Below are 27,963 nucleotides of genomic sequence, written 5' to 3'. Positions count from 1 at the left end.
GGGGCTGCCTCTCCTCTGAAAGACAAACCGCCCCTGTTGCCCAGCAGAGCAGTATTAAAAATAAACAAAAAGGCTTCGAACTCTAGCCGGACGCCAAAGGAGAGACAAAACCTGAAGCAGTTACTGTCCCACGTTCAGCTTTTATTGGGTGAAGCGTTCGTAGAGGAACACCACAAAGCAGCGTTCCTGGAAGAAAAAGACAGATGTGAATACGCTTGCCATTAAGACAATCTTTTGTTTGACAAACTGTGACTTCCACACAGGCGCAGGAACGCCCTGGTGGGTCTTGTGGTAACAGGGTTTGCAGATCGTGACGGGAAACATCCTTCATCAGACAGCAGCAGTGCACAGAAGTCCGTCTGGAACGGCGCCTGTACTGTGGGCCGTTTGTTAGATCCTTACAGTAACTAGTGGGAGCAGGAGGAGCATTAACGTTGATCCTAAAGTGCCTTTTTCACCACAGAATTTCAGTCTCGATGCGAGCAACACTTCCATGCAACCTGCAGCCGCTCTGTGCGGAGAACGAGTTTAATGCCCGGTGAGCGGCAGCACGGATGCTCAGCCTAGGAGAAAGATGACATCCTGGTGTTAACATTAGACTTTTCCTCTTTTCACACGGATGTCTAGAGATTACATCGTAACTCTGGGTGGGAGGAGAGAACCTCTGGGAAATGCATTGTTTCAAAGGGGGAATTGCCTCAAACCAGCCTTTAAAAAAAAAAAAAAAAAGAGCTAATGTTTATAGGTGCCGTTTTGCAGTCAAAGCTGATTATGTTCAGAGTGCTGCTAACAGTGAAAATTCATTGTTATCTGCAATAGATTCAGCATAGAAAGTAGATTCACCCATAAGTAAAAATGGCATTGCAGTAAGTGTAAAAGCAAGAAAAAAAACCCAAAGGCCCAGTTCAGTGTCCTTTTCTGATGCTACTGCTGTTAAGGTAGTTATTTAGAGAGTAAGCTCTCCCATAATCCTCATAAAACAAAAGCAGCTTTATGTCAGAAGCAAGGCATAGTCTGCAAGTCTGACCTGTGAACACCACCTATTCAGGTTATGGAATAGGTAACACACTCATCGAGGGTGGTGTCAGAAAGAAAAATAGGATGTTTAAAAAAAAATTATGTTTAAAACTGCCTCTTTTATTCAGCAAAAGAAAGCATCTTACCAGAATATTGAGGGAAAGGAGTTTTCTACTTGAATGACTATATTGGAACAACTCAAGTTTGCAGCTATAACCGATATTTTATGTTGAGGAATCTAAATCCGTACCTTCTATGGAACACATGAACATTTCTGTTCCATAATCTCATTCAGAGGGCTTTGGTAACTGTAGTTTTCATACGTATGATAATAGCTAAGTGAAAAAGAAGAAAACAGTGAACTGTATTGGTTTGTAAAAGAGCACTCAGGTAGGTTTCCTCTTAGGAAGAGAGTTGAAATAAAACAATACAACCACACCATCGATTCCGGGTTGCTGTGCCTTGTACAGTTTGCAAGCATGAGCTGAAGATACAAAATTACAAGACCCAGGCACACTCAGGAAAATATTCCAGTTGTATAAAGTGTATAAAACTTGGGACTTGGCAACAAAGGACATGAACGAACATCCAGAAGATTGCCTTACCCTTGCTTCTGCTTAGAAATAATTTTCCAGACAATGCCTGCCCCCAGGAGAAGCAGGACTCCTGCAGCTGCGACTCCTGAGAGAGAAAAGCATGTATTATTCTCACTGTATGTTTTAAAGCATATCAGCACAAAAGACATAACGAGGCACATCTGCAAAGTAAGCAGAGGGAAATGGTGCCACTGAGGCCACTGCATAAAGATCCGGCTACAAACCCATCTTTGAGCTGCTTACCTAGGCCTACTGAACCAGACTTGTGCGATGCTGAAGGGAAGAGAAAAAGAGAAATCAGCAAACTATTCTAACAAAATATGGTGTTTCTCAGCTCTAGTTAATACACTAGTAACAATAAAGCTTTTACTGCTAAGGCCTATACTACAGGGTTTCTTAAAAAACACATCATTATATACTTTTTATATATATACAGAAAGACATTTACATGTTTAAAATGCATTTGCATGTTTCTGTTTGATCTTTCCTTCGTTCACATTTCACTCACTCAGTTTACAGGCTGGTACAGGGGGGTCCCAGCTGAAGTCCTCTTGGCACTGAATCTGACTGATGCCTTCCAAAGTGTAACCACTTTCACATTCAAGAGTGATGTTAGTCCCAGAGCGATAAGTATTTCCTTTTATGGCTTTCTTAACACCCTGAACTTCTGGGAATACACATCTGATCTCTGAAATTAGAAGTAAAAAAAAAAGGACATTTAATGAGAGGGAACATAAAATACAAGAAATACAACTGTGGGTTATTTAAGACATGGTTCTTGAATTCTTTCTGAATGTAATCAGGAATTAATTCTTATTCCACAGGGTAATTGCTTTCTTTGTGGCTGCAGAAGAAGGTGGGTGTCTCACTCCCACGTGTGAAAATCTGTGCAGATCAGCTACTCCACACTGATACAGCAGATGGAAAACTGTGTGTGGTAGGGGTACCTTGGGAGAAGTCTGCCAGAGAAAGAGATTTTTCTGATACTGGGCTACCAAAACATTTGGAGAAGAAAGGTGAAGAATGCAGGGAAGAATGCAGTGGGAGCTTTAAAGCCAACTGCCTATAACCCTCTTCTAGTCCATAGAAGTCCCTTGCCCTTAAAAGATGTCACCAGCCATATTATTTATCAATAGTTAATTTATTAATTAGTCCAGCCATCTAAGCTATTTATACCACTGCTTTCAATGAAGTGAGTTAGTTGCTTCAATTTACGTGTCTAATCACCTTTGACAGTCCAAGCCCAAGAATTCTGGAGGAGAAGGTTCTCAGTGGAGACCAAAGGGGTAACATCAATGTGTAACTTTTCGCCTTTGTTTCATGGCTGTTCTTGTAATATTTATTTTTACTTTCACACGTAATAGTTACCAAGGTCACTTCAAAACCACGAGAATGTGGAGAATTTTTCTGGGAGACTGCTTCCTTTAAGTAGCCTCTGACTTATTTACATAAGCACTTGGTACGTTATTTCCTCTCATTGTTATCCAAGTGTGTTTCAATTCTTGAGTCACTGAGGTGGGTGCAACTCCACCAAGGAAGCACCCTGTGTGGGTAATGAATTTATTCCGGTGAATGTCCAGTTTTCCATGCAGGAACACCCACATTAGGAATCTTGTGACATTTGTGAAATTGCCGTTAGGCAAGTTTGCCTGATGACTGACCTTGACAGCGAGTGACACAGAAGTGCCAAGTCACAGATATAGAGGCATTTTCTGAGAACGGAATAGGCAAGCTCACATGTAATCTACAAACCCTACATCAGAGGCAACTTTTCTGATATAATCACTTCCTTTGTTTCCTGTTAGGGATAACTGGGGAGTGAGAGACACAAAAAGAGAAGAAAAGGGAAGGGAAAAAGTTTCTCCTCTTCTACTAAAAGTAAAAAGCTTTTAACGGAGGAAAGTTGGTATGCAACCCATTCATAGCAACAAGAGCAGAGATGGAAAACATGCAAGAATTAAGACTGCCTTTCAGAATTGCCTCTATTGTACTCATATCCTTCTGACTTTTAGCATGAGGTTCCTGTCCTGCTTCTTTACAACAATATCATACTCTTCCCAGGGATGACACAGAGTAGATAAATTCATAATCAACAGATCAACACTGTCTAGCTATGATATAAAAATGGTTCCCAAGCAAAATAATGGGATGGAATTCAGTGTTCACTGCAGAAGATTTTACTGCTTAAATTTTGGCCCATGTATCTCTCTGAAGATTTAATTTTTTCCCAAAGTAAAATGTGTATATCAGCATGGCTGCACATGTCCTCAGCCCAGTTCTGGTTCTGGACCACCACACTTGGTGTGTGGTGAATTCCAAAAAACATGAGCAAACTAAGCACAAACACACCTTTGCACTGAGGATGAGGCTGGCTCCAGGTTCCTGACACCGTGCAGTTGATGAAAGCATTCCCAACGAGTGAATAACCAGGATTGCAGCTGTAGGACACAGATGCTCCATAGGAAAAAGTGTCAGAGATGTTCCCTTTGAGCTTCCCATTGGTGATGTTTGGAGGATGGAGACACTTCACAGCTGGAAAGTCAGGGAGACACAAACAACAGTGTTGACATGAGGATCCTGATGGACTGCCAGAGAGTAGCTAAGGCACCGTACCTTTGTAGCCTTGATTGTTCCCCTTTAATTTCTTCACCTAGACTCAACAACTGATTTTGTAACCCTGTAACTCCATCAGGCTTTGGAAATAGGTATAAACTTGATCTTGTTCTTATCACACATTCTGTAGTAAAGGACTCGGATTTAGTCCTTATACAAACCTTTCCCTAAGGCATGTCATGTTAAATGTCCTTTCTTCTTAGCTCTCTGCAACCAAAACACACCTTGACAGACCGGAGGAGGATGGCTCCAGGCTCCAGATTGTGTGCAATAAATGGATGCTGTCCCAATGTGAGAGAAGCCGGGCTCACAGATGTAGCTTACAGATGTTCCAGGAGTGAAAACCACTTTTGCTGCGCTACTGAGAGACCCGTGGGCGATCTCTGCAGGCTTGGAGCAGTGCAGCACTAAAAAGAAGCACAGATCAAAACAGAGCTCATACAGGCAAGAGGGGAAACTTTTGAGCACCTGTGGATGGCTGTACGCTTACACCCACAGCATTGAATCCAACACACAGAGCCAGGCCTGTCCAGCCCTCTGCACTCAGTTCACCCCAAATCACCTATAAAGCATATGGCACCACACACATTTCTTCTTACACAAAGGAACATTACCCAGCATTATCTTTCCTGGTTTATCAGATAAGAAGTGTGATTAGTTCATATATGTAATGGGAATTCCACACTTGTAAGACCATCTTATTACAACAGCCATACAGGTTCCTTACGGCTGGCAAAACTGGCCTAAGCTCATTTTTAAGGTGTTCATACTGAGAAACTGAGGCACCAGATACTGCAGCAATAAGAATGGGAGAAAATAGGATAGATGGATCTTCAGATCTGAACACTAGACTCTGGATTTGTCTCACCTCCTAAACTTGTTAAAACACACGACCAAGAGTGATAAGGTCAAAAAGGATAGCCATCCAAGGACAGATAACACATGGTTTCGTCTTTCACAGCTGAGGCGTGGAGGATCCCATGTGCCCCCCAAGCTGGCACTGGGATTGTCTTTTGGGACAACAGCAGTGTTGCATTCCATTGTAATGATGTCTCCAGGCCTATAGAGGGACTCCAACCTGATTGCTTTTCCATTCCCAACTCTTGGGCTCACACAGCCAACTGTGGACAGCGAGGCTATGGAGAACCTTTAGACTGTGAAACCTGTGTGGGATAGAGACCACAGAGTCCACAGAGACCTCATTCTTTCTGTAGTGGTGGAGTTTTTTGAAGCAACAGCTTGTTTCATTCAGCAAGTCCTTAGACAAATATCACTATGTGTTTAATGCATTTAGAAAGTTGAGAAGATTCAGTGAAAAGAGCATAAACACACCTTCACACCGAGGAAGGGGATGGCTCCAGACTCCATATATTGTACAATGAACAGTCTTATTGCCAATGAGGGAGAAGCCATGTTTGCAGCGGTAGTGCACAAGTGCTCCTACATCAAAAGTGTCTGAGAAATGACTGCTGTGTTCGCCGTTAGCAATGCTTGGAGGAGGCAGACACTTCACTATTGAAAGAGGAGAGGGAGAGGGTGAGAAGGTGATGTTCAATTGTAAAAAAGGTGATAACAAGAGAGTAAAAAAGTGCAATTACCCCTCTTGCCTGCAAAAAGCAGGACAGGTTGGGAGGAGAACTTAGTGTTTAGTAAATCTTGCCTCTTCTTATAATAGACCTACCTGGCTTTGTTGCGGTATCAGGATGATGATAGTGTTCTGCCACTCCATCTAGATGCAGCATTAAGAGTTTAAAATACATATTTGGTTGAGCAAGTACAAGGCACAAATTTACCTTCATTTTCCATCATCCTGCCTTTATATTTCCAGAAAAAATTTCACTCCTCTCTGACAGTCAGTGTCCTGCTATGAAACTACCAAATTTCTCACTTTCAGGAAATGAAGAGAATGTGATTTATGGATTGCAGCAAGCAGGGTGAGAAAAGTGCAAATTGTGCTTATACTTACAGCATTACTCAAAACCTGGCTCATCCCCTGTGTGAGACAAGAGGTGTAAATAAAAGGAACAATTTCTGATTTTTCCTTAAAGTTGTTGGAGCAAACAGGAAAAATAAAGCCACCTTTGGCTTCAGTGAGTGGGTAGGAGCAGTCAGGAAGGAATCAGCAATGCTATCAAGTCAGAGTACTGACACTTACCCTGCTCACAGACTGGTACAGGTGGATCCCACGTTTTATCAGCTTGGCACTGGGCTGTGCGATGGCCTCGCAAGGTGAAACCTTTATGGCACTTAAAGCTTACAGTATCTTTGTATGTGTAGCGATATTTAAGAACAGATACTCCCCCATTCTGGATCTGTGGGACTGGACATACCACCTCTGAAAAATAAATTCATCATCTCAAAGAGGGAGCCATATATGTGCTGTAATTAATGCACATATAAAGTCCATCCTTAATGTGCCACTGCTCAGAGGAATTTCATGGGTAGTACTTGGAGAATCACAGAAGAAGAATTCCAAGAATTGAGGGCTTTTTAATTTCTTTTGGTACCCTAGGGTTACCACATTACTGTATGTATAAAAATAGTTTTGTGTCTATAAACAGAATAATGAAAATACATTCCAATACATATATTAAATGGTGTAGAAATCCATAAGTGCTGTTAGCCATTCTCATGACTGCTTTACTATACCAAGCTCATGCCTTCCAAAGCAATTCCATCTGAAGGAAAGACTAATTGCAATGATCAGACCCTGCAAAGCAGCCTTGTGATTTGGATAAACGTACAGTATTTGGAAGATCCCAGTTCAATTTTACTCAATATCCCACTCTTCTACTGCAAGATACATTTCTTCCTTAATTTATTATTTATGTTTGTGAAACAAAAGGGACAAATCCCTGCAGGCATCTCACAACTCTCCAGTCTACATAACTATGAAAGATCAAAAGCTAGCATCTGGAAGATTTTTAGAAGAAACCAAACAAGCAAGCAAAACAAAAGAATCCTAGAGGGGTATTATGCTTAAAAAGTCTTATTCCTCAAGGTTCTAGTAATTTTAAGAAATGCCACTTTTTAATTTTAAGGATTTAGTTTGGCAGTTCTGGGCCAGATCTAGTTGTGACCTACTTACTCTGACAGATGGGAAGAACACCACTCCATGCAACATCTGGTCCAAAAATCTCACATCGCCTATGAGAATGTCCAACCAGCCGGTGCCTGGAGTTGCACAGAAAGAAATATCAATTGATACCAAGTCACTCAGCTTGGATTTTGCACTCCCAGTCTGACACTACCCCCAGAGGTTTTCTTCTGCAGCCTCCCGATTCTGGCTGGTCACCAAGGTGTTTCTGTTGGTTTGACACATGGGAATGAAGGAGACCAAGTTCCTTCTTCCCAGCTCCAAGAGGAACAGCAATGATCCCAAATTACTGTGGATTAGATTGGTCAGGTGCTAAATCGGGACTCAGACCCAAGTGATTTCCAGACTGCTGGAGCCTCCTCACAGCACATGCTTGCTTGCACTCTCAGCTCCTGCTGGGTGGCCATCTGAGAAGGCAGACTGAAACTCAAGTTTGCAAAGTAATCTACTGAGCACAGGCAGGGAAAAATGAGAGACGCTTTCTTTCCTGAGCAGGCAACTATGGCATAACTGGAACCAAAATACAAATTCTGGCTTGCTGTGGGAGAACGGCCCGCACAGAGTAGTGGGCTCTGAGCCTTTACTGTAAGTTGCCCAACACTGAGCTCAGAAATGGAGTCAGAAAAGGCAGCATGGGACTTACCCTTCTTCACACGTGTGTCTCACAGTTGACCCAAAAAGGAGATCTGTCAGAACAACAACTCTGCCATTCTTTGGTGTTTCTGGGTATTTACATTGCTTCCCTGGGAAAGAACAAGGCTGAGTTTAAACTCTTCTCTTGCAGTTTTGTAAGGCACTATGAGAAGGTATCTTAAGGATCTGTCCACATTTAGGCACCAATAAAGATGTGATTTTTTAAGAGGCCAATAGCTGCACAAACTATGTGACTAGTGAAGCCATGTATGAATCATTTTTTAAAGAATTGCTTTAAGAAACCCACAAATGTAGCTTAGACAATTTTCAACAACCAACATCAAACTGATTGAGCTATTCACTTTTACAGAACTCTAGCGCTTCAGACCACGTGTGGTTTTTGAGGCATGTCAGAGTTGGGGGTACTCCGGGGTGTCTCATGTATCCCGGCTGGCAGCTGTATCGCACAGTGTCTCCAACAGGAAACTCTCTCAGATTTTTGTATTCCTCAGTTAGCTTAGCGAAGGTTAAGTTTGGAGGTGCACCACAGCCACCTATCAGAAAAGAAAACACAGGGAGAAATAGGGATATCGACTACACAAAGTTGTTTTAAAATGTATATTGAGTATGCATAGATAAAAGCTTACAAGCAAAACGATAAAAGGTTACATGCAAAACTGAAAACAAAGGGGAAGGACTGAAGGATTCAAAATCTTGGAAAGACTAAGGGAAAGGATGAGTCCTACAGGCTTTCAATGGCAGAAATTCCCAGACTATCCATAACTCCCATCTTGGAACCACAGTGTACCTGCACAGCGAGGAAGAGGGAGGCTCCAGTTTCCAGAGTCGGTGCAGTGAATCGATGCCTCTCCAAGGAGGCTGTAGCCAGGGTCACAGCTGTAATTTACGACCATGCCAGTAGTGAAAACTTCCAAGTCCTGGCTGTTGTGATTTCCTTTCTCAATATTGGGAGGTGAAGGACATTGCAGCACTAAAGAGAGAGGACAAAAGAAAATGAAAAAAGGGCATGGACAGACTAATATGCAGGAATATGCATGCACAAAGCCACCAAAATGAGCACAGCAGCGTCCTGCACGTGCTGGAAGCACGCTTGGACCCCCGGGCGTCACTGGACGTGCAGTTCCCCCCTCCCCACACGCCAGTGCTGCGGGCTGGCAGGTTTGCCTGCTCCAGCATCAGCCCAGCACGGGACGGATGCTCAGCCAGCCACGGGTGCACGGGGAGCCGCGGCAGCAGCCGGCCCCACCTGCGCAGCGTGGGTACGGGAGGCTCCAGTTCCCCGAGGCCGTGCACGAGACAGAGGGGTCTCCGAGGAGGGAGAAGCCGGGCTGGCAGCTGTAGCTCACGGACATGCCGCTGGTGAAGTTTGCCCCGAGCTCTGCGCTGTGCGTGGCGTGGGCGATGACGGGAGGTGGAGGACATGGCAGCGCTAACAGGGCAGGAGCAGAGAAAGGCATTTTAGTGGCTTAGCCCAACGGAGGAGCACATGTAAGACAACTGTCACACCTGAAGCGATGCAAGCGAGGCAGAGAGCTCGAGCTCAGGGCCCCTCCAGCACGAGGCTGGCCCTAAGCATCCTCCTTCTAAATCCCCGATGTGCCCCACTCACCTGGCTCGCAGGTGGGGACAGCAGGCGCCCAGCGGCCATCGGGCTGGCACTTGGCTTCGCGGCTGCCCCACAGCACGTGGCCCGGGTGGCACTGGAAGGTGACGTTGGCCCCGGGACGGTACGCAGCGCTCCGTCCTTCGGCCACTTCTCCGTTTTGGATGTTGGGGCTTATGCAGGTGATCACTGGAAGTGAAAAGCGGCAGGGCACGGGCTGGGGAAGCGGCTGCCAGAGCTAGGGGTTCCCCTTTTGGTTTTGTGAGGCCAAAATTCGGGGAAGGCTGTGCGACCACGATGGTCTCCCTTTTCACTATGGGTAACAGCATTCGCAGCTCACCTTCGCACCAGGGGTAAGGGAGGCTCCAGGTTCCATTGACTGTACAGTATAGAGTTGTTTTTCCAATAAGAGAATAGCCGGGGTCACAGCTGTAATTTACAGACTTTCCAGGGATGAACATTTTCACATCCTTGCCATCATGCTGGCCATGTTCAATCTCCAATGGGGAGGGACACAGCCGCCCTGCAGGGAAGGAAATCTTCACTGAGAACAGGATGGGCTTTTGGGTTTTCTGTTTTCCCACTTAGCCCTAGAGAACTGAGTCTCTCTAAGTACAAGTATGGATTTTCACTTTCTCCCCGTCTTTTCTCCCATAATCCCTTTGTATCACTGGCATATCCACAAGTGAAAAAGGCAAGCGAAGGCACCTTCACACCAAGGGGCAGGGACGCTCCAAGCTCCGGAAGAAGTACAATTAAGCTGTGCCTCTCCAACAAGAACGTAGCCAGGATCACAGGTGTAGCTCACAGACATGCCGCTGATGAAAACTGCCGTGGCTTGGCCACTGTGCTTTCCATTGGCAATGGCTGGAGGGTGAGAGCACTGCGACACTGGGGGAAGAGGGCAAAACCAAACTCATGTCACTAGTGAGAAGGAGGAGGAATATGGAAAAATGAGTGACATGGTACAAAGGAACATTGCGGCTGAGAGCTGCCAGCCTGTAAGAGATGGGGAAGTATCAGACAGGTATCCCTCGGCTGCTGCTCGCTGCCACAGTCCATCCAGATACTTCAACCCTCTGGACCTAGGAGCATTTATTTCTGTGCGCTCATCCCCAGCAAGTGCCAAAGGCCTCTTGCAGCAGGGGCGATGAGGGCACTGTCGTGCCCCGGTCCCTCCTGTCTTGTGAACAGCCACAGCTCTGCAGCACGTCCCTGCGTGCACCCTGCCCTGCCCGCAGCCTCGCCGGCGGGGACGGACGAGCCCTACCTCCGCACCGCGGCGGCGGCCCGCTCCACACGCCGTGCTCCCCGTCCGCCGTGGTGCAGAAGATGGAGGGCTCTCCGGCCAGCGGGTGACCAGCGTCGCAGGTGTAGGTGACCACATCCGCGTAGGAGAAGGTGTCCATCAGTTGCCCGCTGTGTCTCCCGTGGGGGATGTCCGGCGGCGGATCGCAGGCGATACCTGCGGGTGCGTACGAGGTGGCTTTTAGCATCAGCGCTGCAGCAGCACCCGGGGTCTGCAGGACACACACGCTGCCCAGGAAGGGAACCGACAGGGATGAACCCATCTCAGCGGTGATGCTCTCTGTCTTTGCCTTGGAAGATCTTTCCCAAGGAAAGCACCGATCTCAACCTTTTTGTGCTGTGTTTGGTTTCTTATCAGGCTGTTCGGCTCCTGCTGCAACGTACTTACTCTGACAGACGGGAACATCACCACTCCACCTCACCCGCGGCCCAGAGCTCGAAATCACACATTGCCGCTGGGACGCTCCAACCAGCCTGTGCCTGGGGTCAAACAAAGTCACTCTTGTCACTACAGGACTGTCTCTGGAGATCGCATCTCCCACAGCCACCAAGTATTGCCTTAGTTGTGATCTAATACTGCCATTTTCAAGCTGTGAACCTTAGCTCATATGGGGAACCTCCCCTCAGGTCCCCTCAGTCAGCACAGGCAGTACACCCCTGGGGTGCTCAGGGAGCTGCCATGCCCTCTCCTCTTCCTTCTCTCCTCTAGAAAAGTCCACTGTAATGACGTCTGGTTTAAGCCAAAGCTTCCAAAATGAACCCCCCTTTCTCCCTCATACGTTCCACACAACCAGGCTCAGGCGGTCATGCCCTCTAATTGGCGTTTAAAAATTTATAAATAAATCCCCTTCTCCAATTTCTGTTGCCATGTGGACTAAAAATAGACCATTGTGAAGACCAGAATTGATTTAGTGCCAAAACTGTTTTAAACCACCCAAAGGATTCTGAGGTTTCCCCTGATCATTTGGACCATTTCTGTTTTCTCTCAGCACCTGAGCATTCCAGTTTCTCCTCCAGCACCGCCTTGTGCAGGCAACACTGAGGTGCTCTGAGCTCAGAGCTGCAAGCACTGGTCTCTTGTGGGAAGACACGCGTTGCCTGTGAGTTGCAGGGAGAGCAGAAGCGTTGCCGACTTCATCTCAGTGAGGTGAAGGAGCTTGGCTAGGACTCACCCTTCATTGCAGGTGTAATTCACTGTTGACCCGAAGAAGAGGTCTGTTGTAACGATAACTCTGCCGTTCTCCGGTTCTCCTGGATGATCACACCTTCTCCCTGGGCAGAAGACAACCTGATTTTAAGCTTCTTTCACTCAATGCCATAGGAAAAGGGACACTAATTCTAGGAGTCTGCCCAAACACCCCAGGGGAGGGAATTGAAACGGAGAAATTACAAGGCTTCAGTCATCACACTTGCAGTTTAAACAAACTAGAAGCATCTGCAAAACGTACGTTTGCAAAACTCCTGGGCTTCAGACCACGTTTGATTTTCAAGACACGTAATAGTTGGTGATATCTGTGGATGTTTCACGTATCCAGGCTGACAAGTGTATTTCACAGTCTTCCCAACAGGAAACGCAGTCTGATTTTTATACTCCTTGTTTAGCTCAGCAAACGATAATATTGTTGGTGTCCCACAGCCAGCTGCCAAGAAACAAAACGCACACGAGAAATACATCCTGGCTGTGAAATGCAGCTAAAGAGAAACAAGGGCTTTGGTAGGCACTGTTACAAACCCCAAGGTATTGATATCTCTTCTATGTATTCTGACATTTGTCTACATAAATTAGCACTTACTTAGTATGTAAGGAGACAAGCACCTAATTTATATGCTCTTAAAAGAAAACCCCCAAACTAAAACACCACCTCCAAAAAACCAGTTTAGCCAGTCTGGTGTTTCCACACTCTGCACATCCTACACTGCAGCGCTGCCACCATACAGCGTGTCATCTTTGGGCTGTAGAGTGCAGGAATCTGCAATTTCAGAAATTAGAACACCCAAGACTGTCTCCTTGCAGGAAACCACGGGCTTTAGCAATGCCACCAGCTTATTCCCAATGCCGCCAAAGCGAACACAGCAGCGTCCTGCACGTGCTGGAAGCACGCTTGGACCCCTGGGCGTCACTGGACGTGCAGTTCCCCCCTCCCCACACGCCAGTGCTGCGGGCTGGCAGGTTTGCCTGCTCCAGCACGGGACGGATGCTCAGCCAGCCACGGGTGCACGGGGAGCCGCGGCAGCAGCCGGCCCCACCTGCGCAGCGTGGGTACGGGAGGCTCCAGTTCCCCGAGGCCGTGCACGAGACAGAGGGGTCTCCGAGGAGGGAGAAGCCGGGCTGGCAGCTGTAGCTCACGGACATGCCGCTGGTGAAGTTTGCCCCGAGCTCCGCGCTGTGCGTGGCGTGGGCGATGACGGGAGGTGGAGGACATGGCAGCGCTAACAGGGCAGGAGCAGAGAAAGGCATTTTAGTGGCTTAGCCCAACGGAGGAGCACATGTAAGACAACTGTCACACCTGAAGCGACGCAAGCGAGGCAGAGAGCTCGAGCTCAGGGCCCCTCCAGCACGAGGCTGGCCCTAAGCATCCTCCTTCTAAATCCCCGATGTGCCCCTGTATTGGTTTTGTGTGGCAAGGTTTTGGTAGCGGGTGGGGTTACAGGGGTGGCTTCTGTAAGAAGCTGCTGGAAGCTTCCCCTGTGTTCGACAGAGCCCATACCAGCCGGCTCTAAGACAGACCCGCCGCCGGCCAAGGCCGAGCCAATCAGCGATAGTGGTAACGCCTCTGTGATAACATTTTTAAGAAGGAAAAAAAGTTGGGACGGTGGTATTTGGCAGCCGGAGAGAGGAGTGAGAACATGTAAGAGAAACAACCCTGCGGACACCAAGGTCAGTGAAGAAGGAGGGGGAGGAGATGCTCCAGGCGCCGGAGCAGAGATTCCCCTGCAGCCTGTGGTGAAGACCATGGTGAGGCAGGCTGTCCCCCTGCAGTCCATGGAGGTCCACGGTGGAGCAGATATCCACCTGCAGCCCGGGGAGGACCCCACGCCGGAGCAGGTGGGTTCCCGAAGGAGGCTGTGACCCCGTGGGAACCCCGCGCTGGAGCAGGTTCCTGGCAGGACCTGCGGATCTGTGGAGAGAGGAGCCCACGGAGCAGGTTTTCTGGCAGGACTTGTGACCCCGTGGGGGGCTCACGCTGGAGCAGTCTGTGCCTGAAGGACTGCACACCGTGGAAAGGACCCATGCTGGAGCAGTTCGTGAAGAACTGCAGCCCGTGGGAAGGACCCACGTTGGAGAAGTTCGTGGAGGACTGTCTCCCGTGGGTGGGACCCCACGCTGGAGCAGGGGAAGAGTGTGATGAGTCCTCCCCCTGAGGAGGATGAAGCGGCAGAAAATAACGTGTGATGAACTGACCGTAAACCCCATCCCCGTCCCCCTGTGCCGCTGGGGGGGTGGTAGAGAATCCGGGAGTGAAGTTGTGCCCGGGAAGAAGGGAGGGGTGGAGGGAAGGTGTTCTGAGATTTGGTTTTATTTCTCATTACCCTACTCCGGTTGATTTGTAATAAATCAAGTTAATTTTTCCCCAAACTGAGTCTGTTTTGCCCGTGACGGTAATTGGTGAGTGATCTCTCCTATCCTTATCTCGACCCACAAGCTCTTTGTTATATTTTCTCTCCCCTGTCCAGTTGAGAAGGAGGGGGAGTGACAGAACAGCTCTGGTGGGCACCTGGCGTCCAGCCAGGGTTAACCCATCACAGCCCCACTCACCTGGCTCGCAGGTGGGGACAGCAGGCGCCCAGCGGCCATCGGGCTGGCACTTGGCTTCGCGGCTGCCCCACAGCACGTGGTCCGGGTGGCACTGGAAGGTGACGTTGGCCCCGGGACGGTACGCAGCGCTCCGTCCTTCGGCCACTTCTCCGTTTTGGATGTTGGGGCTTATGCAGGTGATCACTGGAAGCGAAAAGCGGCAGGGCACGGGCTGGGGAAGCGGCTGCCAGAGCTAGGGGTTCCCCTTTTGGTTTTGTGAGGCCAAAATTCGGGGAAGGCTGTGCGACCACGATGGTCTCCCTTTTCACTATGGGTAACAGCATTCGCAGCTCACCTTCGCACCGGGGGTAAGGGAGGCTCCAGGTTCCAGATGTCAAACAAGAAACTGTTGTTTTCCCAGTGAGGACGTACCCCAGGTCACAGTAGTACTTCACTGATACTCCAGGGATGAACACTTTCACATCCTTGTCCTCATACTGGCCATTTTTAATATTTGGAGGGGAAGGACACTGTAGCACTACAAGGAGGGGAAAAAGTTGTAAGTGGTGAAGAGCTGGTACCACAAACACCCACTGTAGGGTAAGGCTGCCTTTTAACTTCTTTCTTTCCCATAAACTTTTCCCAAATAGCTAGGGCTGTCACTGTTTGAAGTATGTTTCCATCCTACCCTCACTTATCTTCCAGCCTTCATGTTTTTCAAGCTTATTGACATCAAGAATGATCATTTCTCACTATTTAGGCATTTACGGTGTTTAGTTTCCATCTGTGGGCCTAACAGCTTGCTCTAGCCTTTCTGTGGTTGTAAACAAGATCAGACACCAGCCTGGCTCACTGTCTCTTTGTGGATTCATTTAAAGAGATGAAAGCCCTACATAACAGGGGTCTGAATGGGGATTATGAAGACAGGAGGACAGATACGTGCATGTTTTTCCTTTCCAGTCCTGGAGAGTGGCCCATTTACTCCAATGCGAGGGAGTTGCACCCTGCCAGGTGCAGTCACACAGTGGTTCAGAAGAAATCAGCTACCACCACCACCTCAGTTACACTTACTCTTTTCACAGATGGGGACAGGAGGGTCCCACGTGCCCCCAAACTGGCACTGAGACTCTTGAGAGCCCTTCAAGGCGTAACCAAAATTGCATTCGAAGACAATGGTGTCTGCGAGTCTGTACACGGTCTCCAGTCCGGTCGTTCTTCCGTTCTCGATCTCTGGTCTTTTGCAGCCGGTTGCTGGAAGTGAAGAGCACGAGGCACCGCTGGGGACATGAAGCCCACCCTGGGTGTGGAGGGACACTGGCCAGGGGCAGTATCTGCTGCTGAACCTTGCCATCACTCTCATGGGCATGTCAACATTATTGACTCTTATTCTTAGACAAAATACCATTATTCAACTGCTCCTGAGTCTGTCCTTGCTGGGGGACAGAAAGGGAAATCCACAGAGGCAGATGGAGCTCCTCCTGCCTGTGGGACCTTTGGTTTTTGCCTCTCACTGGAGATTTGGTCTGCAGCGATTAGACTGAGAGCCAAGAAGGAAGAAAGGGCCTGGGGAAAGGTAAAAGAAGCCAACACAAACACACCTTCACATCGGGGCCGGGGCCGGCTCCACGTTCCCGCAGCGGTACAGCTAATGGAGGCGTTCCCGATGAGGGAGTAGCCGTCCCAGCAGGTGTACTGCACAGCCGTGCCTGGAAGGTGGGTGTCCGAGGGCTGGCCGCTGTGCTTCCCATTGGCAATGGCTGGAGGGGGAGGACACTTCACCTCTGCGAAGGAGAAGGAAAGGCAGATAAGAAAAATGGACAGGGCAAGAAAAAAAACTTTAAAAATCCAACCTTCAAAAACAAAAGGAGGAAGACAATTAATTCCGTTAACTCCTTTGAATACATATCTGTCATGTTAGCTGTCTTCCTATCCGTGGGTGCAGCCCCCACCGCAGCCACGGTCATTCCTTCTGCCACTCACAACCAAATCTCCCCGGCGGGGACGGACGAGCCCTACCTCCGCACCGCGGCGGCGGCCCGCTCCACACGCCGTGCTCCCCGTCCGCCGTGGTGCAGAAGATGGAGGGCTCTCCGGCCAGCGGGTGACCAGCGTCGCAGGTGTAGGTGACCACATCCGCGTAGGAGAAGGTGTCCATCAGTTGCCCGCTGTGTCTCCCGTGGGGGATGTCCGGCGGCGGATCGCAGGCGATACCTGCGGGTGCGTACGAGGTGGCTTTTAGCATCAGCGCTGCAGCAGCACCCGGGGTCTGCAGGACACACACGCTGCCCAGGAAGGGAACCGACAGGGATGAACCCATCTCAGCGGTGATGCTCTCTGGATGCAATGAATTATCCAGAGAGAAACCTTGTATGGAAAAAATCACATGTGGGAAGGATAACCTATGCCCTCCTGTGAGTCACTTCCTTGCTGCCCATGTCTGGAGGTGGTGGAACAATTCCTACCTCCGTTTCCATAACGATCGGTGACACACGCAGAGAGAGACTGGCCACACCATTTCTACACGTGACTAGTGAGAAATACTTACCCCAGTAACAGGGAGTTTAAAATATTAATGGTTTTCCCAGTTTGGACCAGGATAAATAAAAGACCTTTGGAAACATTTTCAGAAGCATCGAAAACAAACAAAAAAAGAAAAGATAAATGAAAGGTTTATGCATACAGTGACTTGAGAAATATTTTGCAATAAAATCTTTGTCTTGAAAGATGTGCCACTTTCTCTTGCAAGCTATCTCCAAGGACCTTTTGTTGTGGCCTACTTACGCTGGCAGACAGGAGCATCTCCACTCCACGAGACACGTGTGCCAGAGATCTCACATGTTCTCTGAGAGCCTCCAATCAACTTGTACCTGGAGTCACAGTACATTTATTAATTAATTTATTAATTTACATTAAGAAAGCTGAGATTTCTTTACAACCCTTGCAAATGTCAGCCGAGACTTCTGATGTGGGAACTACGTTCCTTCACGTAAAGCTGAAAATCTGCTTCACTCTCCCTCGGCAGCTGAATTCAGCTAGTCACAAGACTCACCCTTTGTCACAAGTGTAATTAACTTTGGACCCGAAGAGGAGGTCCGTCAGGACAACAGCTCTGCCGTTCTCCAGATCCCCTGGGTTAGCACATTGTTTCCCTAGAAGGGGATGCCAGCCACCATTAGCCCTCAGCTGCTCACTGACATCCCAGCCAGGGATGCTAACACAGAGAGCAGACTGCATAAAGTACAGAAATCCAGAAAGCTAGAAAAATGTGAAAATCCAGCCAAGCCTGACACTATAGGTGGTTCAGCACTTGCAGGACGTACTTTTACAAAACTCCAGCGCCCCAGACCATGTCCGATTCCTAAGGCACGTGATGGCTGGTGACATTCCCAGGTGCTGGGCATACCCAGGCCGGCACACGTATTCCACCGTGCTCCCCACGGGAAAGACGGTCTGGTTGCTGTACGGCTTCTTCAGCTCAGCAAACACCAGTCTGGTAGGTGCATTGCAGCCAGCTACCAAGAAAGATAAGCCAGCCCAGTTGTTAAAGAGTCAAGAAAAAGCAGATTTGGGAGAGCAGGGGGAAGGTTAACATTCAGAGTGCTGTTTGAACACTTGCCCTGCTCGCAGACTGGCACGGGTGGCTCCCAGGTGTTATTTAGTTGGCATTGTACCACTCCGTGGCCGTGTAGAACATAGCCTGGTTCACACTCAAAGGCAATGGTGTCCTTGTGTGTGTAAGCAGCCCTAGGAGACACTATTCTCCCATTCTGGACCTGCGGGACAGGACATCTTGCCTCTGGAAAAGAAGTGCAGGTCCTCAAAACAGGCCCTTACGCAGAGTGCAGAGCTGTGCAGCCGCAAAGCCACTTAGGGTTGCGATTCCTTTTAAGACAAGTCTCAAAATAATTTTCCCATAGAAGATGTACTGCCTGCATCCAGCAACTTCAAACATTGAGGGAGAGACCCAAGCTGAAAGGTGAGGCCGGGGATGCTGGAGGCAGCGGGTGGTCCTCCAGCCTCCTCCCCTCTGCCTGGCCTCAGCTGCAAATCCCCCCCCTTGCAAATCCCCCCCTAGCAGGCACTTGGGCAAGAAGTGCAATTGCCTGGAGGTTTCCTAGTCTTTCCAAACATGAAGCAGTAGGGCCGGGAGGATTGCCCTCGAGTATTTACACGTGCACACACAACCCTACCTCCGCACTGCGGGGGGGGCCCGCTCCACTCGCCGTTCTTCCCATCCCAGGTGGTGCAGTAGATGGAGGGCTCTCCATGGAGCGGGTACCCGCGGTTGCAGGTGTATGTTACAGATGTGCCAAAGTAGAATTCATCCAGCAGCCTGCCCGTGTGCTTCCCATTGGGAATGTCCGGAGGCGGCTTACAAGGGATACCTGCAGAGGTGCAGAACAAGGCTTCTAAATTCAACAGCAGCACCAAAGGACTTGATTTCCCTCAGTCTGTGGGCCATAAACACTTGTCCTAGAGATGGAGTAACTGCAATGAAGTGATCTTCTAGGTGAGGCCTTGTAGGCAACTGAATCCTATCTCCCTGGCCAGCAATTTCTATGACAGTTAGAAAGCAGACCAGTAAGACAAACCTCTATGGAGGAAACACCCACATGCTTTATCTTTTCTACTGTTTAAGAAATAAAAAAGCAAATATTTATTTTGCATTGCCTGCGTACAATCCTGTTTTTTCAGCTGCACAGAGTGCAAAAGCATGCACGGGCAGCAATCTGTATGTCACCTTAGGTTAATATGTACCTGGAGAAGCTGTAAAATGCTTTAAAATCTCAGAATGTTTCTTTCTTCCTATGAGACTGTCACCTAGTCAGCAACAGTACTTAATCAGCAAACACCTGGGTGTAACTGCTGAGGTGCAGCCCAGCAGCTCTTCATGTACACGCCAGTTATCTGTGCTCGGAGTGAAAGAGAGAGCCCACGGTTTGGGACTTTGGGATTCCCCTTCTGGCCCTCCCACAGCGCTCTGCCTCTCCTTGGGGTTGAGCCTTGGTCTCTCTGTGTCTAACAATAACAACCCTTAAGATGAAGATAATATTTTCCCTTCATCTCTTGTAATGGGCTTGTGATGTTAGTCAGAGACAGGATACCTAAGTACTGCTGAAAAAGCTCCGGCTGAGACATTGCTTCCTATAATCCATTAAGCTTTGAGATCTTACACCTTTTCCCAGAACATTTTCTTATGACATTGTCGTGGTTTAACCCCAGCCAGCAACTAAACACCACGCAGCCGCTCACTCACTCCCCCCCACCCAGTGGGATGGGGGAGAAAATCAGGAAAAGCAGCAAAACCCGTGGGTTGAGATAAGAACGGTTTAATAGAACAGAAAAAAAGAAGAAACTAATAATGATAATGATAACACTAATAAAATGACAACAGCAATAATGAAAGGATTGGAATGTACAAATGATGCGCAGTGCAATTGCTCACCACCCGCCGACCGACACCCAGCCAGTCCCCGAGCGGCGATTCCCCCGCCCCCACTTCCCCGGTCCTATACTGGATGGGACGTCCCATGGTATGGAATACACCGTTGGCCAGTTTGGGTCAGGTGCCCTGGCTGTGTCCTGTGCCAACTTCTTGTGCCCCTCCAGCTTTCTCGCTGGCTGGGCATGAGAAGCTGAAAAATCCTTGACATTAGTCTAAACACTACTGAGCAACAACTGAAAACATCAGTGTTATCAACATTCTTCTCATACTGAACTCAAAACATAGCACTGTACCAGCTACTAGGAAGACAGTTAACTCTATCCCAGCTGAAACCAGGACAGACATCAAAACTTTCTGATATTTTTCATGCCCAGAGAGCACAGAAATTCCCTGTGAAAGCTTTGATTGGAAAGATTCAGCAGTCTTTGCTGGAAAATATTTACCGAATCCACGCAAACCCCCAGAGCTGTAAGCTACTTACGCTGACAAGTGGGAATGTCACCACTCCATGCAACATGTCCACCAGAGATCTCACATCGTCTGCTGGATTGTCCAATTAACCTGTGCCTGGTGTTAAAAGGATTGAACATTCATCCCAAGTCATTTCAGTTGGAATTACTACCTCCTCCTAAGCACTCCGGATGGTGTGATCAGCCCTGCTGACAGCAAGGCTGTGGCCCTGAAGGAGAAGTTCCCTTCCTAGCTCTGCCTGACCAGTTTTCTAATATATACATGTATACATAAGATAGGAAACACCTTATGTGTTATATAGGTACAGAATTCTATACAGTGGCTTCTGTATAGAATCCATTTATTGGGAATGAATGAATAGGAGAAAAAAGGGACACTTACCTAATACATCTCTCCTTGCTCTTTTAAGCAGTGGCCAAAACCAGGACTTACCCTTCTTCACAGCTGTAGAGCACTGTTGACCCAAACAGGAGATCTGTTAGGAAAATAATTTTCCCATTCACAGGTTCACCAGGATGATTGCATTGTTTCCCTGGGGGAGAAAAAAACCCTTATTTTAGGCTTCTGTCTGTCTATACCACGGTACAACAGATACAACTATGACTCCAGTAACCTGTCCACATTTCCACTTATCCCCAAATGGGTTTCGAATAGCATAAAGTTACATGGCTTTACTAGTCACATACTATTTGAATACCAGAATAACATTAAGGTTTTTGCACCATGGACAGAACCTAGCACTTATTCCTTCTTGAACAACGGACACCAAATCAAGGAGCTATTCACTTTTACAGAACTCTAGTGCTTCTGACCACACTCCGCTCTCAAGGCATGTAATAGTAGGTGACATTCCTGGGTGTTTAGTGTATCCAGGTCGGCAAGTGTATTGCACAGTCTTCCCAACAGAAAAATCAATCTCATTTTTATGCTCCTCGTTTAGCTCAGCAAAGTGTAACCTTGTAGGAGCACCACAACCACCTATTGAGAAAGAAAACAAGCATGAGAATCAGGCAGGACAGGCATGCCGGGTGCAAGCACAGGAAGAACACTGTTACAAGGAAGGGTGTTTGGTTTGCCTTGCAAATTTGTTTATTTTGATTAATATAGCCATTATTAAACAAACACAACATGTTTTACCAAAGGATTCCAGAAGACCAGGTTCTTATTCCCAGGACATAGATAAATCTTCCACCACAGGGTTTAACCACGTTTTTCTAATGGGGTTAGGGGACATCAAATAGTAGTGTACCCCAAGGCAGCTATGTCATGATTTACCTGGAAGTCCAGGCCTGTTTGAGAACTCCTGGTAATGGTACAGTCTATTGCAGATGGGAACAGGAGGGTGCCAGCTGCCATCCTCCTGGCAGAAGATTTTAGCACTGCCTTGCAGGCTGTAACCAGTGTGACACTGAAATGTCACCGTTTGTCCAGGAGCGGAGATAAGTCCCTGACCACCAACTTGCCATCCATTCTCTATATCTGGATTTATGCAGACAGTCACTGGAAATGATGATGTACAGAAGTGATGTGCAAAAGGAGTCGGAACAAAACAAAACAAAACAAAAACCCCACAGTCTGTTAATATTGCAACAACAAAATCAACATGACATCTACATAAACCTCCCCAGCCCCACCTTCACAATAGAAGGGCTTGAAATTAAGTTATACCATGCAACCCTTTACATGGGATTAACCGTCTCTGAGGATCTGGTTGCAACCGTCAGGGTGTCCCCTGTGCTCAGAGCCACACTAGGAGCTTCTCACCCGAGGGGACAGACCACAGTCGCACCTTCACAGCGAGGGCCGGGCTGGCTCCATCTCCCTGATGCTTTGCAAAACACAACGGCATTTCCAACCAGGTAGTAGCCGGGATCGCAGGTGTACGTTACAGACGTTCCCATGGTAAAAAATGCTTTGCCCTGGCCATTGTGATTTCCATTGCGGACTTCTGGAGGCATGGGACATGGTTGGACTGCAAGAGGGAGACAGAAAGTCTTAACTCAGCCAGAGAACAGGGTGCAAGGGGAAGGGAGTCAGCGTGATGCTGTGTTGATGGGTTAAAGCCCATCGCAGGAACGGCTCTGCCTGCACACGCTGTTCCTGCCTGCAAGGAGCACCCGGCCAGGCAGGGCTACCCTTGGGGAAGCAGCGGGCACCCGCACTCACCCTTCTCGCAGATGAGCACCGGCGGATCCCAGATCCCCCCCGGCTGGCACTGAGTCTCGTAGGTGTCCTCTGCGGCGTAACCGGTGTCGCAGTCAAAGCGAAGAGTCTGTCCAGCTTTGTAGGTGCTCTGCAGCCCATGGACCTTCCCGTTCTGCACCTTGGGTATCTCACAGCCGATTGCTGCGGGGAGCGTGGACAGCATCCTTTACACTTCAATGCATGGGCCAGATCCTGCACACACAGCCCCCTCCCTTCTCCTCGCTGCTGTAAACATGCCTGCACTGTTCCTGCAACCAGAGCATGCAGCATCCTTTCTGCCAGCCCCACACCGGGCAGTGAAGCATCCACCCACCTTCGCAGCGCGGCAGGGGCCTGCTCCACACCCCGGTCTCCGTGCAGTTGATGGACACGTTCCCCACCAGCGCGTAGCCATCCTTGCAGCTGTAGTACACGGTCACTCCCACGGAAAACTTGGTCAAGGACTGTCCGCTGTGCAGCCCGTTAGCGATGTTTGGTGGCTGAGGACATGTCACCTCTGGAGACGGAGGGGAAAAGGCCATGAGAGCGTCTGGGAGAGGTGATGCCCAAGAGACAGCTCAACTCAAACCTCTTGCACATCAGACATGGGGGAAAGCAAAGGAGGGCAGAGGGCTCACACCCCAGGTGCTGCCGGATCTGTCCTGACAGCCAGCCTTTGGGTCCCTTGTCTCTCCTCTGACTTTTCTTGACAAAGAAGGTTGAATCGATCCATAAAAATCCAGCTGGTCTCCCCCCAAGGGCTGTGTCGCACCCCATGCCCATGCCTGGTCCCCAGCACCATCACTGGCTGGCTCGCTGTGGGCATGCTGCAGCCGGGCTGCTGCCGGAGCACCGGGAGGAGGGTGCTGGCTCCAGACACCGCTTTGCGCTTGGTCTCACATGAAGTGATGTACCAGCTCCTAGACATACACTGTGGGGTCACCAGCATCCAGCCCCAGCACGAGAGGTACGGCACATGCAGCCACAGTTATAGAAACACCTAGCTCAAAATTCACAGATGTAAGCTTATTCTATACATATTATAAAACTGTATACTTCATTAAAGGGGAACTGAATCCCTCACTGAAGGGCCCAGTGACAACGCTCAGGGTGTCCCCTGTGCTCAGAGCCACACTAGGAGCTTCTCACCCGAGGGGACAGACCACAGTCGCACCTTCACAGCGAGGGATGGGCTGGCTCCATCTCCCTGATGCTTTGCAAAACACAACGGCATTTCCAACCAGGTAGTAGCCGGGATCGCAGGTGTACGTTACAGACATTCCCATGGTAAAAAATGCTTTGCCCTGGCCATTGTGATTTCCATTGCGGACTTCTGGAGGCATGGGACATGGTTGGACTGCAAGAGGGAGACAGAAAGTCTTAACTCAGCCAGAGAACAGGGTGCAAGGGGAAGGGAGTCAGCGTGATGCTGTGTTGATGGGTTAAAGCCCATCGCAGGAACGGCTCTGCCTGCACACGCTGTTCCTGCCTGCAAGGAGCACCCGGCCAGGCAGGGCTACCCTTGGGGAAGCAGCGGGCACCCGCACTCACCCTTCTCGCAGATGAGCACCGGCGGATCCCAGATCCCCCCCGGCTGGCACTGAGTCTCGTAGGTGTCCTCTGCGGCGTAACCGGTGTCGCAGTCAAAGCGAAGAGTCTGTCCAGCTTTGTAGGTGCTCTGCAGCCCATGGACCTTCCCGTTCTGCACCTTGGGTATCTCACAGCCGATTGCTGCGGGGAGCGTGGACAGCATCCTTTACACTTCAATGCATGGGCCAGATCCTGCACACACAGCCCCCTCCCTTCTCCTCGCTGCTGTAAACATGCCTGCACTGTTCCTGCAACCAGAGCATGCAGCATCCTTTCTGCCAGCCCCACACCGGGCAGTGAAGCATCCACCCACCTTCGCAGCGCGGCAGGGGCCTGCTCCACACCCCGGTCTCCGTGCAGTTGATGGACACGTTCCCCACCAGCGCGTAGCCATCCTTGCAGCTGTAGTACACAGTCACTCCCACGGAAAACTTGGTCAAGGACTGTCCGCTGTGCAGCCCGTTAGCGATGTTTGGTACCCGAGGACATGTCACCTCTGGAGAGGGAAAAGAAATTGCCCTGTGGGTCAGCTGTTTGCCCCTTTGCTTGCTACTAGGAATGTTTGTGTAATATCAGGGTAAGATCCTGAATTTTGCTCAGTCTTTGTTCCAAAGTATTAGTTAACAAAAAGTACAAGAGCACTACAATTACAATCGCATTGCAGCCAGAGGAAGTTATTACTAATAACGGGAGTCCCAGCAGGAGAACTCACAGGCACATCATGGGATTTGGCAGAAGATGCACATTGACATGGAAGCTGCAAGAGCAGCAAGAATTTATGATTACTTCCTGATCCAGGAGGAAGATGAAGACATCCCACACCTGACCAGAAGCAAAGTCACAGAAATCCCCCAGGAGCAGCAGATAGTGTCATCCCCGCAGCTGGCCTACGGCTCCTGCTTGTGCCGGGGAGGTTACAGCCTCCTGCTACACAGCAGCTCAGCCCCAGGGTTAACTTCACCCCATCCCTCTCAGAGCTCAAGACAGAGCAGGCTGCAGCTGTCCCCATGTCCCACCCCGACTCGTTTCTTCTGAGCCATTTCTGTCTCTCTGAGAGCCAAGCTGGCAGCACTTTCATTTGAGAAGAGAAGCGAGGAGGACAGATGCATCCCAGCTTTGCTTTCCCACCAAATTTGAGGGGGCACAAGAGGGAGCTTTCCCCCACGGCTGTCACCGCGCGCTGGGACACTTGCCCTTTTTGCACACTGGCAGAGGTGGGTTCCATCTGAAGTCAGCTTGGCATGTGCTTGTGCGGGAGCCCTGCAAGGTGTACCCTGCGTTGCACACAAAGCTTACGGTGTCCCCGGTCCTGTAGATATAGCGAGCAACGGATACTCTCTTCCCATACTGGATGCGTGGGAACAGGCATTGAGTAGCTGGAAAAGAGAGAGAAATAAAACGTTGTTTACCCACACAGCTCTCAAGCTGTTCCTGCCTGTGATGGTTGCTGTGTTGATGGTGTCCACGCAGCCTGTTGATCCCTGAGCGATGGGATGCGGCGGAGGCTGCAGCGGGTGCCCCGGGGGCTGCAGGACTCCTTCCTGCGCTGCTGGGGGACCGCGCTGCTTCCTCAGCTGGCGAGAACTGGGTGTCCAGGATTTCATGTCAATCACCTGGTGAGGTCAAGAGCCCTGGGAAGCACATCCCCTGGGTCCGATCTGACCCGGGGAAACATTGGCAGGACAGTCCAGGACCGACCTGACTGCAGTCCGGGGGTCTGTACTACCAGGGACCTTGCGAGAGAGCCGGGCAGAGGGTGCACAGCGTGGGCTGGGGTTGCCACGCCACGCTGCCCACAGGACCACCGTGACAGTGCAGGAACGGACCCGTGCCAGCGAGGGTGAAGCCTCTGCTGCACCTTACAGCACCCACCCGTGAACGTCCTGGTGTGCTTCCAGGGGTACCTGGGGGTTGTTTGCATTGAACCCCTGGAGAGAGAGATGGAGAGGCAGGCATGCAGAGAGGCGGGCAGGCAGACAGACGTTCAGAACCAAAACCACAGGGAAGTAGCTTTTTGTTCACCAGGCAAATATTTGATGTGGGAATGTAGAAAGAAGGTAAAAGAAACGCCTCTCGCTGGTAATATCCTTTGGGTTACTGAGTAAAGGGTCACAGCAGCTAGCTAAGGCAGGAGGGTCAGCCTTTGGTCTCTCAAGATGCCAGTGAATAATTAACATGATTGAGGATATAGGTAGAAGTATTCTCCATACGGTACCAAAACACTTCTCAAACCTTGCCAGGGCAGCCAGGTCGCAGCACCTACGCTTACAAGACAGGAAGGAGTAAACAAAACCATACTGCAGTGATGGAGCTGAGTTTCTGTAGGTTTTGGCTATCCTGTCCCAAACAAGAGGGCACCTTGGGCTACCTGTCAGGCTTCCGTCCCCTGGGGGCTTTCAGACTGAACATGCCGAACAGCACAGTCTTGTTTGCCTTTCTACCCTCCTGCCTCATCCGAACGCATTTCTGTTTATCACAGCAAGTTTCAACTTGCCAGAGCTCAAACACAACCTATAATTACAACAAGCTCCTCGTCTCACTGCTGTAAGATGCTGTATCCATAACCAGCTTTACGTCAGCAGTTTAAACACGTAGGTCAAGCCCCTTGTTACGAGAAGCTGGGCAGGTTGTGAAAGACTCCCCATAGCCTCCCGCAGCGAGGTTATAACTCCATTTTCCGCTGAAGGGCACAGGGTGGCCCCGGTGCTATCCCAGAGGGTCTTTTTCATTAGCGGATTTACTCAGAGGCTCTCTCATGCTCGTGATCTGGCATGCCGAGGTCCACCTGGGACCAGCCCAGGGCTCCTATCTGCCTCCACAGGGAAAAGCAAAAGGGTCAGCGAGAAGAGCAGCGATGAGGAAGAGGAAGGCCACGGGAGGAAGGCCCCAGAGGCGCAGACCTGCCGGTCTCCCTTACCTCGAGCCGCAGCCGCGGTGGCCAGGAGCAAAGCGGAGCTGCCGAGGAGGCGGAGGGCGAAGGCGAGCACCATGCTCCGGTCCCCAGCGCAGACTGCGGCTCCCGGGGACCTGCAGGAAGATATGGGCACCCCAGTTCCCTCCGCCACCCCCCGCGTGCGGAAGGAGCCGCAGCTGCGGGGCTTCCCAGGGCCACGGGACAGGAACCCGTGGGCTCCCCGGCGCAGGGTGGGCGCAGCCACCACCCCCGGAGAGGCTGCGGGTCCCACACGCTGCTTCTGCTGCTATTTTTGGCAGGGGAGGATGGACCCCTGGGACCCACGGGCATCTGTGAAAGAGGGGTGCAGGCACAGAGGTGCTGTTAGCCGAACTGTGCCCTCCGTGGAGAGCATCCTCGGTTAGGGGAAGTGGCCCGGGCTCTGGCGGTGATGGCAGCCCTTCCCACGAACCCGCCGAAGGGGTACAGCCTGCCCGCCTGGCTACGGGAAGGGCAGAGCGGGCCATTCCCTCCTCCCACGCATGGGACCAGTGGCAGCTGGGGACACGTCTGTCCCTCGGGGCCGTGGGTGCTCGGACCGGGATGCGCAGCGCCCGGCCCAGCCCCGCACACTGCCCTGCGGCTGGAGACCCGAATCCTCCTGAGCCGACCCTGGCTGCTCCAGGACTCATCCATGCTGGCGTCATCCCTCGCCGCTGGCTGGAAGAATAAAAATCCAGACAGGACTTTTTGAT

The 27,963-nt window shown here is 49.9% G+C and overlaps 1 protein-coding gene across 1 annotated transcript; it reads right to left on the bottom strand.

Moving 5' to 3' along the window:
* Nucleotides 1–127: 127 nt before the first annotated feature.
* On the bottom strand, nucleotides 128–27,904 carry CR1 (complement C3b/C4b receptor 1 (Knops blood group)). The gene is given in 46 exon segments (XM_052814517.1): nucleotides 128–563; nucleotides 1,268–1,352; nucleotides 1,623–1,698; nucleotides 1,857–1,886; nucleotides 2,122–2,301; nucleotides 3,963–4,145; nucleotides 4,451–4,638; nucleotides 5,182–5,347; nucleotides 5,559–5,738; nucleotides 6,382–6,561; nucleotides 7,315–7,400; nucleotides 7,967–8,066; nucleotides 8,319–8,510; nucleotides 8,765–8,947; nucleotides 9,224–9,406; nucleotides 9,587–9,769; nucleotides 9,921–10,103; nucleotides 10,289–10,471; nucleotides 10,851–11,045; nucleotides 11,277–11,368; nucleotides 12,061–12,160; nucleotides 12,337–12,528; nucleotides 13,136–13,318; nucleotides 14,646–14,828; nucleotides 14,980–15,162; nucleotides 15,696–15,875; nucleotides 16,223–16,405; nucleotides 16,641–16,835; nucleotides 17,406–17,491; nucleotides 17,674–17,773; nucleotides 17,945–18,136; nucleotides 18,241–18,420; nucleotides 18,815–19,009; nucleotides 20,552–20,637; nucleotides 20,974–21,073; nucleotides 21,328–21,519; nucleotides 21,817–22,041; nucleotides 22,331–22,513; nucleotides 22,708–22,887; nucleotides 23,060–23,242; nucleotides 23,900–24,082; nucleotides 24,277–24,456; nucleotides 24,629–24,811; nucleotides 25,503–25,691; nucleotides 27,233–27,342; nucleotides 27,681–27,904. Coding segments are annotated over 45 exon segments (7,215 nt in total). The 3' UTR covers nucleotides 128–563; nucleotides 1,268–1,270.
* Between the last annotated feature and the right edge of the window lie 59 nt (nucleotides 27,905–27,963).

Source organism: Harpia harpyja, chromosome 19 (assembly GCF_026419915.1).
Source record: "Harpia harpyja isolate bHarHar1 chromosome 19, bHarHar1 primary haplotype, whole genome shotgun sequence".
In the NCBI taxonomy this organism is placed as follows: Eukaryota; Metazoa; Chordata; class Aves; order Accipitriformes; family Accipitridae; genus Harpia; species Harpia harpyja.
This window is presented reverse-complemented; position numbering and strand designations above follow the sequence as displayed.